The 15,601-nt window shown below is 35.6% G+C and overlaps 1 protein-coding gene across 1 annotated transcript; it reads right to left on the reverse strand.

Moving 5' to 3' along the window:
* On the reverse strand, positions 1-2,211 carry LOC136800468 (dnaJ homolog subfamily C member 25 homolog). Its single transcript, XM_067057127.1, has 2 exons — positions 1,515-2,211; positions 1-840 (listed from the first exon to the last, which is right to left on the reverse strand). Exons 1-2 carry the CDS (start codon positions 2,178-2,180, stop codon positions 496-498), a joined length of 1,011 nt encoding a protein of 336 aa, XP_066913228.1. The 5' UTR covers positions 2,181-2,211; the 3' UTR covers positions 1-495.
* Between the last annotated feature and the right edge of the window lie 13,390 nt (positions 2,212-15,601).

Raw genomic sequence — 15,601 nt, forward strand, 5'->3', positions numbered from 1 at the left:
AACATTTCATAAGTTTGGTTTCTTCCAGATATTAATGTCGGAAAGAAGCTCGATTTCAATGTATCAATGCATCAATGTATCTTTGATAAAAGTTACTTCAAAATTCAAATATCAATATACCATGGTGAACAAGAATTTGTCTACTAGCGTTGGTAATAATAACTCCTGGCTTTTAGAGGGGTAAAGATAGTGCCTAAATATTACTTAAATTACTTAAAAAACTCTTTCCAAATCGAACCTCTGCTATTCGAATCTTTCAATAATTCGAACTAAAATATTGGTCCTCTCACATGAAAAGTAGAATAAACTACTCTCTGTAATTCGAAACCTTCCCTAATTTAAAGAACATTTTGGTCACTTTCGATCGAATAAGAGAGAGACGACTGTAAGTGAAATACCTATTGCTAATAAATCTTGAAAACTCTATTTTTTAAATGGTTCTTAAAAAAGCAATAAAACTTAAATAATTAAAAATTTGCTTACATCACTAATATCTTAATCCTCTGCGAAAGTCATTTGCCCTGGTCCACCTTTTTTCATATAGCGGCGCCACATTTTATGGCGGCCGCTTTCCGCCATCTTAACCCGCATTTCTTCTTCTTGAGCCTCTTTATAAGCTTTCAATTTCTCAGGTACCCATAATTCCTTGTGCATGATTTCTTCTCGTGTGTATTCATCAAGGGCGGCCCAGTATTGTTCCGTCATATTGAGGCCACTGTACGTAAGGTATTCTTTTTCTTCCTCCCCGTATTCTTCTTTGCGTATGTTGAACTTGAGAACCCAACAGGCGTACCATTTCACGTAATTAAACGTTTGGTAAGGTAGACATGACAGTTGAACCTATTGGAAGAATGACAAATACACGGGTTGCAAAATTATATCAGTGCAGTCAAAACATGCGATTACTCGAAAAAGTTCACGTGATTTTATTCCCATGTCGCTTGCTTTACAACTTACAGCTGATAACTTTATTAGTGTCAATAAATTCGAACCAATCAGAAATAAATGTCATGTATAACAAGCACATGAAAATTTCGAGTAAAAGCGTGATTTGTCTTCAGACTTTTTTAATTTTGCAACCTGTGTATTGTGTTGGAAACCTCTTCATAACGGAATGATCAAGGCAATATGACAACGACTCGTTAATTTCAATATCAACCTCAGTGAGCTACAGAAGTTTGCTACTAATTCACTTTAATAACATTTTGATGAGCTACAAAGTAACATCGTTGGATGGGGAAGTGGAATTTGCCTACTAAACGTTAGTAGGCGAAAAAAAGTGTAAGTTTGCAATTTAAAAGGACATTTAAGACTCAAGGAGGTTGCAGTTGTTCTATGATACCTCGTGGAATAACCGAGTATGAGATCAAGCAAGGTACGAAAGGTATAGAGCTTAGAAAGAAGACTGCATACCAAATATCCTTGAGCTAAATTTTGAAATATATAGTGTCAATGAAAATTCTTAAGAATAAACAATTCGAAAAGTATGGCATAGGACGTAAAAACAAGCTTACCCATAAGATGTCTCTATAAGTTGGTTTACTATAGCCACCACGGATATCAATGGAATCTTCAACGACTTCTCTTAAAACACGTTCTTCTTCTTTCTTCCGGTCCTCCTTGCTCTTCTTGTTCTTTGAAGATTTTTTGTTGTGCTCCAAAAGCCCCTCTTGATGAATAATCTGCATGGCTTGGTTCCGGAATTTCGGATTCTGCATAGCATAAGAGATGGCATCTTCGTATCGGTTTGCCTTATGGAGATATTGGATTATGGAGATAATGGTGATGGTAACGAAGAGAACATAACGGACATCGACCTTTGGTGTCAATCGGCGACGGTAGTATTGGTAGTAATGGTAGTAGGCTTCTTCAGGGTTGTCCAACATGTAGTCATAATCTTTCCTTGAATCATCTTCCTTCAATATTTCATAAGCCGTTGCAACTTTACGAAACTTCACAGCCGCATCTTCTTCTTTAGAAGTATCCGGATGGAACTTCCGGGCTAATTTACGGTACGCCCTTGAGATTTCTTTCTTGGTAGTCGTCTCCCTGTTAACTCCTAGCACATCATAACAGTTTTCTTTGCCACAGTAGATACCTTCAACAATTCCATGAACAGTTTGTATTAAGCATATCACCAATAGACATGTCAGTAATATTGAATTTATTTTCTGTCTCATTTTTTTTTTGCTAGAAAATTAAACATTGAAGGATTTAAAAATTGAATCGTCTGCTTTTCTGTAGAATATCCAAGATCAATGATCGAATAAAAAATCATCAAGACATGACATAATCGAGGTCAAACTAAGAATTGCATCAAAGCAGAATAATCATTTAAATCTGGCACTCGCTAATCTTACACGTTTTTTATAAGAGCAAACTATATAAGAACGAAAGGCTTTGATGGCCAAAATGTTAAGAACAAGTTAAGAACATCTTAAGGCTTCGCAGATTCGAAAATAGCCAACTTTTTCGGAAAATTGACAAAAATACCCACAAAATGGGAAAATAAGAACATGTTAAAAACATTTTTAGGCTTGAAACTCAAAAAGTTAAGAACATCCTAAGGCTTCAAAGATTTTTGAATGTTCTTATAAAAAAGAAAACGTGTACTTAAAAATACTACAGTATTACAAAATGTTACGACCGAACGATTCACCTGACTTGCCTTTGAAGTAATCTTGAATGAAACATACTTTACTTTAAACAAGAAATTTCTTCTTCAACTTTATTTAACACTGTTCACGTGGATTTCTAACATCGACATCAAAAATGAAAAGATAAGGATTAAACTGTAAAAAGAAAAAACTTGCGAAATCGAAGCTTTGAATTTTTCAACATAGCAATATTAAATTAACGCTAAAATATTGTATAATATTTGCACAAGAAAGTCTTCATTCGAATTCACATGTGTAAAATGAATATAATGCAGCATGTTGACACAGCTTATTAAAAAATTCAACTTGAAACTTTCATTGATAAAGAAAAAAGTCTATCTATCAAGCCTAGTGTCTTTTTAATCATAACCCACTCAAAAAAGTAACAAAACGATGATCCTTATATTAATTTTTCTCTTAACTAATTAAACAACAATGAAAAATGTTAATTTAGATCATTTAGCCACTTAATTATCTTTCCATAACAAAGCATAAGGAAGTAAAATGACACGACACCATGTCAATAATTCATTATTTTGATGACTTAAAGGAAGCTCAATATTGGGCACCTTTTTATACATGTTAATTTGCTACAAGGAAATTGTTTTAGTTAGCCCTCTGCCATAAGTATAGAGTAAAGGCTAGCCTGACCTTATGAAAGAAGCTGGATACAAAAGATGAAAGCATAATATATTATAATTATCTGAGGGTAAAGACATTATTCCCTGCTTTTCTTCAAAATTATCTTACCTGACATTTGACTGAAATTAATTTTCCCTGGCTCTAATGGATATTCCCTTTCTAATAAAAAACCAGAGAACTTTATCCATAGCAAAAATGCTTTTCAAACTCTAAAATAACACTATCAGATTTAAATTAGGGAGGTATACTGGGTTTAGTGATTACTATTCCAAGAATATTGGCTCTGATAAAACTATTTAGGTACTGATTGAACCTACGCTGATGAAAACTTTCATCAAAGACAAAAAAAAGAGAATACAATGGATCAAATGGATTAAAGGGTATATAGGATAAAAACCCAAACTAGAACACCCAAATATTTTTTCATCTTTTTGTAAAAATTTAACTCTTGTTTTTCTTGTTTTCATTCAATTCATGCTTACTAGAAAATCCCAAATAATAAGAATGAAAGAATCTAAAGAATAAGAATCAACCATCACATTGGAGAATCATCTCAGGTTGAAAAAAATAGGTATTAGGAAAACATCTTTCAAATAATACTGACAACTTTAGAAATTCTAGCTCTTAGAAGCATTCTACCCACATGTGTCTGGTGAGGAAATGCGTACTACCGATGTCAAAACTTTTCACCATGGGCAAAAGAAAAGGTTGAACTAATACACTAATTATCTAATTATCTAGTTTTAAACTGAAGATTTCTGACAAATAAGTATAAACAATTTTAAGACCTCTTTTGTGTTTAAAGAGTATAATATCATGTATATAAAAAAGAAAAAAAGTTTTTCGGGTGACCAGGTGAGATTTTTTTATGTTGTCACCTAGCCACATTTCCAGAGAGAAGAATAAAATATCATTATCATTAGAAACTAGGCTAGTCTTACCTCTTTAAACTTTCCATTTACAACAATATAATGCTGACAAATTGACACAACACATTGACAAGTAATCCCTGTGAGAAGTTTATATCTAAATCTGCAACAATCTGGTCTCTTCTACTGATTGCTTTGTGGCGCTCCTTCGCAGACTGTTTGTTTTTATGTCAACCAATAACATTGCCACATTTCACACGGCCCTTCTTTTTTATGCCTGTGGCCTTTCAGTGCCTTGCACGAGAGACAGCTTTAAAATCTCACCCTTCATAACACCTCTTTTATTTGTTTCAATCCGTGATTTCTATTTGTTTCAATCCGCAATCCTAAGGTCCTAAGACTATTTCTCATCTTCAATCATCTGAAGAAAGTGGAAGGAAAAGTCTACAAAGTGCTGCATAAAATCATTGAATAAAAGAAGAACTTAAAATCTTGAATATTTTTATTTTGAAGAATTGGTGCGAAATGGAAAAGTTTCATTTTTTATTGCTTTATAACAAGGGGCAAGCAGTTAATACATAACAATACACAACACTATGTGTATTAACTGCTCTCTCAACCGTATTTTCTCGTTAATTTGATGCAATACAAGAGGTTTTAACTGTTTTGAGACTACTTATGTCACAGATTTATGTCATTAGAAAATTTAAATTAAGTTTTTGTAAGTCAGGGTGCCTACATTGCTTAGGTAACTGTCTGGCAGTTAAAATTTTTAGATTTTGAGTAAAATGAAAAAGATTTTGAGGTTTTCCAGTTGCATGGTTGCTTAGTTTTGAAGTGCCAAACTATGGTCTGGTAGGCCGCTTACAAAATCTTGAACCCATAATAGGCCATAATATGAAGAGTCATGGAATTTGTTTTGGTTTTATGTCATCTTTTAACTGAATAAAACTTGGGAAAAGTTTCAAGATCGTTACGTAAATAGGTAACAGTAATGAAACTAGATAAAACTAACTTTGATAGAATATAATAAAAACAAAGTGTATAACAGTGTCCTACAGCCTGCTATAGCATCAGAAAATTCTCAGTTCAATTCAGAAGCTTCAAATATCAAGAATGATTTGTTGTTCTTACAGGTTCTTATTCAAAAGTGTTCCTCAAACAATTAATGCAAACAAATACTAAATACTACTCCAATAAATCTCAAAAGAGTATCCCTCTAAATATCAAACATAATGAACTATAACTATGGACATTTAATACAATTTTGAGTTCTAAAATTGTCTTAACACCACCCCCTTTGACAGTTAATACACTGGTGTATTAACTGCATTTTGCTAATTTCAGAAAAGGACCCACCACGGTATTAAGTGTCATAGGTGTTGTGTATTAACTAATTGCTTGACCTCCCTGGTCCCATGTTTTGTTAGATAGTCCCAAGTTAGAAGAGCAGTTGACGGTATATATATTGTTGTTGAAAATCAACTCTTGAAGATGAAAAATTTACGATCTTCCTCTACTCTAGGTAAAAGGTTGCAAGATTTGGGTTTAGGCGTGGCAAAAATGGCTAAAAAGCTGGTAAAATCGTAATCCTCAAATATCGAAGTTCCAACCTCATTGAATATTGAACTAAAAAAATAGCACAGTCCTCACCTGCAAATACCGGCAAAAGAGCATCAAATCAAAGCTCAGTCAGAAAAAATACAGTATATATAAATTCCAAATTTTGCAACCAAAAAAATGATTTTATATTACTATAGAAATCCAGACAGGCGTTTCAATTGCTTTGGTATTGGAAATCCAGGAATTTGCCTTGGAATTCTACTGTCGTTCATCCCCTGTCTGTAATGGACTTTAATTAACTGAAGAGCCCCAGTGATGCAGCGCACGCACGTGTGGACTGTGGTGTGCACTTCTTTTTTAATAGTTGTTTTGGCCAACGCGACGGTCTTTTGAATAACTACCGTGAGTGGTCCTAAGTCTTTCAAAGATACAAACTAAAATAAAAACAAACCTTTCGCTGTGACGCGATGAAGATACCAAAGTGTCAACTAAACTGAGAGATTTGATACAATGAACCAATTGAACCAAATAACAATAATTGCTTCTTATACAAAACATAATTTTTCATTACATAAATTGTTAACGTTTTAAACACGAGCAACTTTGGATTATTTTTACAACTCACAATTTTTTGATCACATTAATTGATATCTTAACATTATAGTTATCTTGTTAGATATTTTGTTTTGAGAGTCCTTGCAATAGTTTATTGTTCAACTTGGAGAGGGGATGTTGGTAAACATAGAATTTTTTTTCATAGCAGTTATTTGGGGGTCGGATTTAGGCAAGACTGTCGGATTTACATAGCTGTCAACTTCGCCTCACAAAAATGCGGGAGAGCTCAAAGTCGGAAAAATTTTCCCCAATAATCCGATTTTTCAAAATCGGAAAATCGGGAAATCGGGGAAATTTTCTTGTAAAATCCGATTTTCTTGGAAATTTTTTTCGGGAAATTGGGGAATTTTTGTTCCGATCTTTCAAAATCCAGAAATTTCGCCGTTTGGTTTTTCCAAAATCGGAAAATTTTTGGAAATGCGGGAGATGCGGGAGAAAATCCCAAAAATGCGGGAGATTTGGCAGAATTTTCTTCACGCGGGAGAAATCGTTGACATGCGGGAGTCTCCCGCTCAATGCGGGAGAGTTGACAGCTATGGATTTAGGACCATTCACGGTAATTACTCCACATACATTACTTTCCCCCAGCCAATAAAAACATGATAAATTATCTTGTCTCTAGGTAACTGCTGTGGAGTAATTAGTTATTCAAAAGACTGTCGGGTTTGCCAAAACATCTATCAGTTAGTCACACTAGCGTCCCACCAAAATGTGCATCAAAGATTAATGCTGCGAAAGCGCTATGTCGTTCACTTGACTTGCAAGCAAACAAGTGCGCCGCAAAACTTCTAAAGGAATTCATGAAAAAATAACCCGGCGCTTTTTAATGAAATTAACATTTTCAAAAACTATAAGAATTAGCCTAAAATTTGAGCCATAAATGAAAAGATTTGAGCCAAGCCAACTAATTTGAAGATCAACTTCCCAAGAAAAAGATCCACGGGGGAGACGAAACGCACCAAGATCCGAGCACCCCCGGAAAGGCTATTTCCTGGAAATTTTGCCGGACCTCAAACACTGACCCATTTACATGTGGGGAATTATTTTTACTTTAGCATATAAACAAGGCCTTGAAAATTGAAGAGCTGTCTCGGGAATTGAATGACAAATTTGGTTGGTTGATATCCTGGCTGTTGCACGTTTGCAATTGGTCATTTAGTCTCCTTTTAAGTTTTCAAATTTTAACTGTCTTGGGTAACTCTCATATCCTTGTTGTTGCAATTACATCCTGTAGATGACTGATGTTGTTTTTTCTGAAAGCATGATTTCCTAGTGTGACTAGCTGTCTATTTAAATATATATTGTGCAAAGCTAAAATTTTGCCAACCCTAGTATTTTCCAGTTTGCAGAGTATGGCAGGACCATGACGACGCACCGGACTGTCCAGTGTATTTGTCCGGTGGCAAAAAGTATCCTTTCGCTACACCAGACGCAATAAGTCCGGTGTTGCATACAGGGAATTTTGAACACCGGACATTTATAAAACAACAAGCAACATGCTGAATGGACCTACCTAATGATTAACATCAGATGAAAATAAGAAAAAAGTGACAATAATTGTACAAAAATTCAGAATGGAAAAATAAAGCTTGTGTGTTGAATAATGTAAAATGGTAAAAAGGAATGTCCCCAAATACGAAAATCACTTAAACCATTCAGACCCAAAAAACCTTTATGGCTGTTTTTGGCCCAAATTTGCCCAAAAAAATTTTCCTTAAAAATCTGGCTCCGTCACATTTTGGGCATTGTCATTTTGCATCAATGTGCAAAAAATCAGAAAACAAATATGAGTCAACATTGAGAAAAGCTATATTTTCTTATTTGGTTAAAGGGAATTTCCCCCAAAATACGAAAATCCGTCTTTTAAGGCGAATAAGAATTTTCCAGGAAAAAACACTTCAGCCATTCTTTAAAGAATCTTGCCCTCCATCTTTGTACAAAAAATCAGAAAAAAGTAATGACATGATTTTGCACAAAGTCCAAAAAAACCCTATTTTTAGGTAGTTTTTGGCCCAAATTTGCCCAAATAAATTTTTTCTCAAAAATCGGGCTCCGTCACATTTTAGGCATTGCCATTTTGCATCATTGTGCAAAAAATCAGAAAAAAATAATGAGTCAACTTTGAGAAAAGCTATATTTTCTTATTTGGTTAAAGGGAATTTCCCCAAAATACGAAAATCCGTTTTTTAAGGCGAATAAGAATTTTCCGGGAAAAAACACTTCAGCCAGGGGGGGGTCGGTAGTAAAATCTCAGACATAATGACGTTTACTACGGTGGTGGTGTGACGAAAAATCGAGAAAAACTTTTACTACCCAGGGTAGTTAAATACTAAAATGGGTGGTATCTATGTGTTAAATGTTGAAAAATTTTTACTACCTGGGTAGTTAAACTGGTAAAATTAGCAAATTTTAGCTATATTATTGTAATTCTCTCAATTTTTTGGATGACTTTTCCGAAAAAATTTTAAAATTTGAAAAAATTTTCTGTTGGAAAGTTGTTTGCTGCAAACAAAAAATCCTCGAAATTTTTTGTCAATATAAAAAAGACTTTCATTCTAAGGGCAAAACGTTAATTTTTGCACTAAGTGACAAATGTGTCACAAAAATAATCATTTTTTAGCTTTTTTTGCAAAATCAGTCCTAAAAGCAACCAAAAAGTAGGTGGTCTCCATGACAATTTGTCCCAAAAACTTTTACTACCAGGGTAGTAAAATACCTCTTCCAAGAGTCTGGGTGGTGGTATGTAAAAATTCGTAAAAATCCTTTTACTACTCATATATGTCTGAGATTTTACTACCGACCCCCCCCTGCTTCAGCCATTCTTTAGAGAATCTTGCCCTCCATCTTTGTACAAAAAATCAGAAAAAAGTAATGACAGAATTTTGCACAAAGTCCAAAAAAACCTATTTTTAGGCAGTTTTTGGCCCAAATTTACCTAAATATATATTTTTTCGAAAATCGGGCTCCGACACATTTTAGGCATTGCCATTTTGCATCATTGTGCAAAAAATCAGAAAAAAATAACGAGTCAACATTGAGAAAAGCTATATTTTCTTATTTGGTTAAAGGGAATTTCCCCCAAAATACGAAAATCCGTTTTTTAAGGCGAATAAGAATTTTCCGGGAAAAACCACTTCAGCCATTCTTTATAGAATCTTGCCCTCCATCTTTGTACAAAAAATCAGAAAAATGTAATGACAGGATTTTGCACAAAGTCCAAAAAACCCTATTTTTAGGTAGTTTTTGGCCCAAATTTGCCCAAATAAATTTTTTCTCAAAAATCGGGCTCCGTCACGTTCTGGGCATTGCCATTTTGCATCATTGTGCAAAAAATCAGAAAAAACTAATGAGTCAATCCTGAGAAAAGCTGGTAACAGACGGACGGACGGACGAACGAACGAACGGACGGACATGGGTTAATTTATAGAACCTCCACCGGGACACCCGGCGGTAGGTCCAAAAAATTAAGAAACACCGGACGCACCGGACTGGTCATGTCGTTTTGATTGTCTGGTGGGAAAAAAATATCCTTCTCCGACACCGGACATCCGACTTCCTTGCTTAAGTAGGACCCTGCCGACGCACCGGACTTAACGAACACCGGACACGCAAAAGTCCGGTGTAAAATGAGAATTTTTTTACCACCGGACAATCTCTACACCGGACTTAAGGAAGTCGGATGTCCGGTGTTGGAGAAGGATATTTTTTTCCAACGGACAATCAAAACACCAGAAATGACCAGTCTGGTGCGTCCGGTGTTTCTTAATTTTTTGTTTCATAAATGTCCGACGTCCAAAATTCCCTGTATGCAACACCGGACTGACACCGGACTTATTGCGTCCGGTGTAACGAAAGGATACTTTTTTCCACCGGACAAATACACCGGACAGTCCGGTGCGTCGGCAGGGTCCAGCTTAAGTCTGGTGTAGAAATTGTCCGGTGGTAAAAAAAATTCTCATTTTACACCAGACTTTCGCGTGTCCGGTGTTTGTTAAGTCCGGTGTGTTGGCAGGGTCCTAGTATGGCAGAAATCATCGAGATCTCAGGGGCAGAGTGTATCAGTTTCAAAGGCAAGGGGCAAATTTTTGATAATTTTCTAGTCTCAGTCAGGGGCAAAATCACTGAAAATTTGCCAATTTTGTCACTTTTTCTGTTTTTTTAGCAGCCTTTCTGGGTGGGTACACAAAGTTTAACGGCAGGATTTCAATATAATGGTATAATTTTTCCTTTGGGGGCATCCATGACATGCTCTGAAAACTGGAGTATTTTCAAGGATCTAGGTAGGTAGACAAAGCTGTAAATTGCAGAAGCATCAAATTAAGAAGATCATTTACCAGTCCGTCACAAACAGCGATATTTCGAGAGCACGGAAGCGCTTCAAAACACCAGCTTTTTTGGAATTTTGTCTCGTTTACCCAAACGCTTCAATCTCGCGTACAGGCTTAGTGGTCAAGACTAGAACCCCCAATACGAGACATTTGCCTGACCGAAAAAAAATCATCATCATCAATTTTGTTAATTTTCAGAATCGTTTACTCACTGGAAATACGCAACTTTCTGAAGTTTTGTTTTTTTTCGGTTGTGCTTCATTTAAAAAATAACGAAGATGAAAAGCAGTCGGGTGTTTAAGATAAAAACTGCAATTATTGCTCTTTTCGGAAATTATTGCCGAAAACGGCAATTTTTTTAACGATGAAATGCTGAATCAGCAAAATGTGTTGTCCTTTTAAGGGCAAAGATGTCAGAGGTGTTTGAAAATAGTAAAATTGCATCGAGAAAAAGGTTTTTCGGACTTTTAAAAGTGATTTTTTCAATTTTTCGTTGCTCAATAACATGAAAAGTTCTAAAATAATAAGTTAAAAGATCCTGCATCGATGCCGAAACACAGCCAGAAAGAGATAACAAAACCCCCGTTGTAAATTTGTTTACATATGACTCGATTTTGTTATCTGCATTTCCAACAAAAACCAGTTGAAAACAAAACTAAACGAGGCACAGTGGGCCTACTTATCGCGAGGATGTCAAATACCACGTGTTCAATAATAAAATCAACTTTTATTTGCAAAACGGCAATAATTGCCGAAAACGGCAATTTTCATTAATTTACTTTTTTATTTTTCTGCTGATTCAGCATTTCATCGTTAAAAAAATTGCCGTTTTCGGCAATAATTTCCGAAAAGAGCAATAATTGCAGTTTTTATCTTAAACACCCGACTGAAAAGTTACCATCAATCCCGCAAGTAAAAAAAAGTATTCCGACTAGTCTACGAAAAGTGCGCTCGCGCGGCGAATATAATATCTTGCAAATTAATATATGCATAAAACTGTCGAAATCCTTTCTTTTTTATGCTTAGGTGACGTCACCATTGATCCTGACTTGACAATGGAGAACCAAATTTGGCAATGCATAATTATTACGAGCGGCCGAGAAAGTTTGTGTGACGCAGAATAAATTGCGCGATAAACCAAGCCCTAGAAAAACGCCCACTGAAAATTGAGACTAGGAATTTATTGAATATTTCACTGATGAAGTATCAAACTTCTTGTTTTTTGAAATTATTATAAATTCATAATTTTTAAATATCCTACTATTTTTTGAAAGTCAATGGACAATTAAAGTGAATTTAAGCTGATTGGGTGGATATGGGGCGGACGGGCGTTTTGCACGTTCCGAGATCGGAAATTAAACGAGAGTAAAAAACGGGGGCGTCTTAGTAATAGTAATTCATTATTTTATTTTTTTTTCGCGAATGAAAAATGAATTCTTGAGTTTTGAATTAAGGATTGTCAATCAATGCCAAAAGATATTTCTTTACTTTGCGAATAATCTGCTGTGTTGCTTCGCCACTTTCCCCCGGATTGTTTTAGTAGACACTTCGGTCACGTAAATAAAAACACGTGTATATGTTGAAGCCGACTGTGGACTGACCGTAATTGCAATTTACATAAATTATTGTGGAAGTGAACGCTTTAGAGGAATGTTTGGGAAATCAAAAAGACCACTTTTGTGAGAATGTTGAATTTTGTTTATATGGCAGTTTGTGACGGACTGTTTACAGCTTGGATATCCAGGTTAAAAATGTCAACAAAAGTAAAACAAATGAAATGTGCGTGCTGCGATGCTGTCAATACAATGGTCAATATGGTCAAGAGTGTCAACAGCACTCTAGTGTCTAGAGTCTAGCAGCATGTGCAGGGCCAGAGGGGGTTTTTAACTCAAAAAGGTTTTTTCCAATTTGAGCAAAACATAAACTTTTTCAATAGCTTCATTTTAAATATTACATAAGAATGAAAAAAATAGCTTACCTTCTTACCTTTTGGTTAAATTTCAAATTTGTAAAGAAGAAAAAATTTCTTTCAGAATCGTGTAATTTCACTATAGCTCCGGTACCATATTGAAAAACACACGATTCACTGGATGCAGCTGTACTCCAAAAAGGAACTCTCCTTTTTTTACAACGCCAATTTAACCGCCATGAAGCCACCCTTCAACTTCTTCAGCGCAGCAAGAAAAAAAGGTTTCCGCCCCGCCGAAAATTTTTTTTCCGTAAGCGATCAAAAATCCCCAAAACTTTTTTAACGCAAAATCTACAAGAGCAGCCACCGGCAGATTTTTTTGAAATATCTGTTCTTTTTTTCCAGGAGAGTAAATTTTATGGATAAATCTAGGAGAGACTTTCCTCAAAACACCCAGGTAAAATCCAGGGGTCGCCTTAAAAACATCTGTTCTTAAAATCCAGGAATCTGTTCAAAAAATCCAGGAGCTAAATTGTGAAAAACACAACCAGATGCCAGATTTTTTTTCCAGGGAGCTTCATAATTTTCTTAAAAGGTCTCATTTTCTAGGAGCATTTTAACTTTCTTAGAGAATAGCTGTTATACTTTTCCAGGAGAATAATATTTCTAGAGAACAGGTATACATTTTCCAGGAGTCCCATTTAGAACAGATAGTTTTTTCCAGGAGAAAGGGACCTCAAGAACAGATATTTCATACTTCGTAGCCGGTGGCTGCTCTTGAATCTAGAGCTAGCCAAGACCTGGTTTAGCTATCAAAGACCTACCTAGCTGGGAGACCCGGCTACAATGTCCGTGTGGTTTTGAGGTATAGCATTTAGTTCGAGCAGAAAATATCAGAGTTTTGACATAGTAGTAGCCGGGAATTATTGAAGATGTAAGAATCAGCGCAAAATTTGATTGGCTAATATTTTATTGTTATGATTTGATAAACAAAAGTATGACGTCAAACAGCTCTATTGTTTCAAGAAGTGGCGCGAGCTTTTAAATTGTTTTGAAAAGATAACGGTTTTTTCTTTTGTGATTTGAAGTGATTTGAATTGAGTCAATAATTCCATACTCTGTATTTCAGTGAAGTTGTTGGGATTTTGACAGGATAGAAATATTTTTGTAACAGAGTATGGTCTCCAGACTAAGACCTACCTCTGTTTTGCCGCACGTACGGGAGCATTTACCCATCCAGACCAAGCTCGTCCCCCATGACGATTTGCTTTTTATATAATATATAGGATGTAGCAAATCGATTCGAAACGACCATCAAAATTATAAAAAAGTGAGAATCAGGCCCTGGGAAAGAGGTTTCCCATCGAATCGAAATAAAAAATTATAATATCATCCTCATTGGAAAAAAATTATATATTCCAATTTTTGTCCTCGCTAAATAACAATAGTCAAAAATAGAATTCAAATTCCCAGCTATAAAAACATAGGCAACACGTATCTCCTTTGGATAGCTGGGAGGCCCGTCTACTCTGTGCGTGTGATTTTGAAGTATAGCATTAGTCAAAAGAATAATAATATGGAAATAACAGAGTAGCCAGGTATTTTTGTAGATGCCAAATCTGGTCGCAGAATTCTATTGGCTGTTAAAAAATTGTTGAAATCACGTGATATTATTGTTATTATTGTTTTGATTGGAAGTACGCGAACCTAATTGGCTAAGCTTATCAACGGCTTTTTTGGCACCAAATTCAAACCAAATGTAAACAAATTCAAACTGGGTCAAAAATACCATACCCTCAATGAGTAGCTTTTGATGGGGTTTTTGCTTATGTGGTGTAAGTTTGAATAGAGAGTATTGATCTCCAGACTACTCCTTTGATGGCAAGAGGTTAATACAACAACCATTGAATTTCTAAACCTTTCTAAGAACATTGAAACAGGCTACCAAAAGTTTGGGGTAGCTCTCTAATGGGAGTTTTACATACGATCATGGAGGTATAAAGAAAGACAGGAGAAGTATGCTATTGTAACCAAGCTCGCCCTACGATTAAAAAAGTTACGATGTATGCATGCTCATAATCTCATATATCGTGCATTTTTAATGAGCTCTTTTATCCATAGGTTAAATCTTATTGGCTCATTTAAGCTTTAGAAATTAGATGAGACGAGATTCATTGTTTCTGACATCAGTGTAAGAAAATATTTGGACTAAAAAAAGGCCTGTAAACTTGGCAATCCTTCATCAAATGATAAGATTTTTCGATCAATGTTTTCTTTCAGGTGAACTCTATTGCTTGATACTTTCCTCCAAAATTCTCCAGCGACTTTATGTCTACAAATTGAGTCTGAAATCGTGTGTGCTTATAAAGAACTTTTCATTTTCTGGCTTGAGAAAATATCTTTTCAAAACAAAATTGAACGGATAGCGAAATGGAACATAAATTTGTTTCGTGGACGAAGTTTTATCTAATTTTCGTATATTAAAAGGCTAGAATCTTCAATACTGATTATTTGCAACACATCATCACACCCGGTTCTATAGACTGGCACGCCAGTCGGGCTGGAACGGTATCACGCGGGAAAAGTGAGCGTAGGAGTTAGGTAAGCGTAGGAAGAAATTTTGTCGGCGGCGAGGGCTGAAAGGGGCGAGGGCGAGGGCGAGGGCTGTATATCAGCAGCCTCTCACCAACTTTTGCGGGTAGGTAGAAAACCTGGCCCACCTCTCTGGCCCGGGCCATATGGCGTACCCTTGGCCCAATCTTTGGCTCACCTTCAAACATTTTTTCCCCGATTATATATAATTACCAGGTTATAATGATATGTGTGCGTCGGGATGCGCTATAATTTCATTATGATTTCATCATAAAGCGCGTTGGCGTTATTGCATCAGCCGTTTTACGACAAACAATTGGTCAAATCTTCTAAATGTTTTAAGAATCAAACGCTTTTTTTTATAAGAATAGTGTACTTTGGATGAGAGGGTCAATTATTCTTAAGAAAGTGCCAAAATTGAGGGTA

Source organism: Clytia hemisphaerica, unplaced genomic scaffold (genome assembly GCF_902728285.1).
Source record: "Clytia hemisphaerica strain Z4C2 unplaced genomic scaffold, Clytia hemisphaerica genome assembly, whole genome shotgun sequence".
In the NCBI taxonomy this organism is placed as follows: domain Eukaryota; kingdom Metazoa; phylum Cnidaria; class Hydrozoa; order Leptothecata; family Clytiidae; genus Clytia; species Clytia hemisphaerica.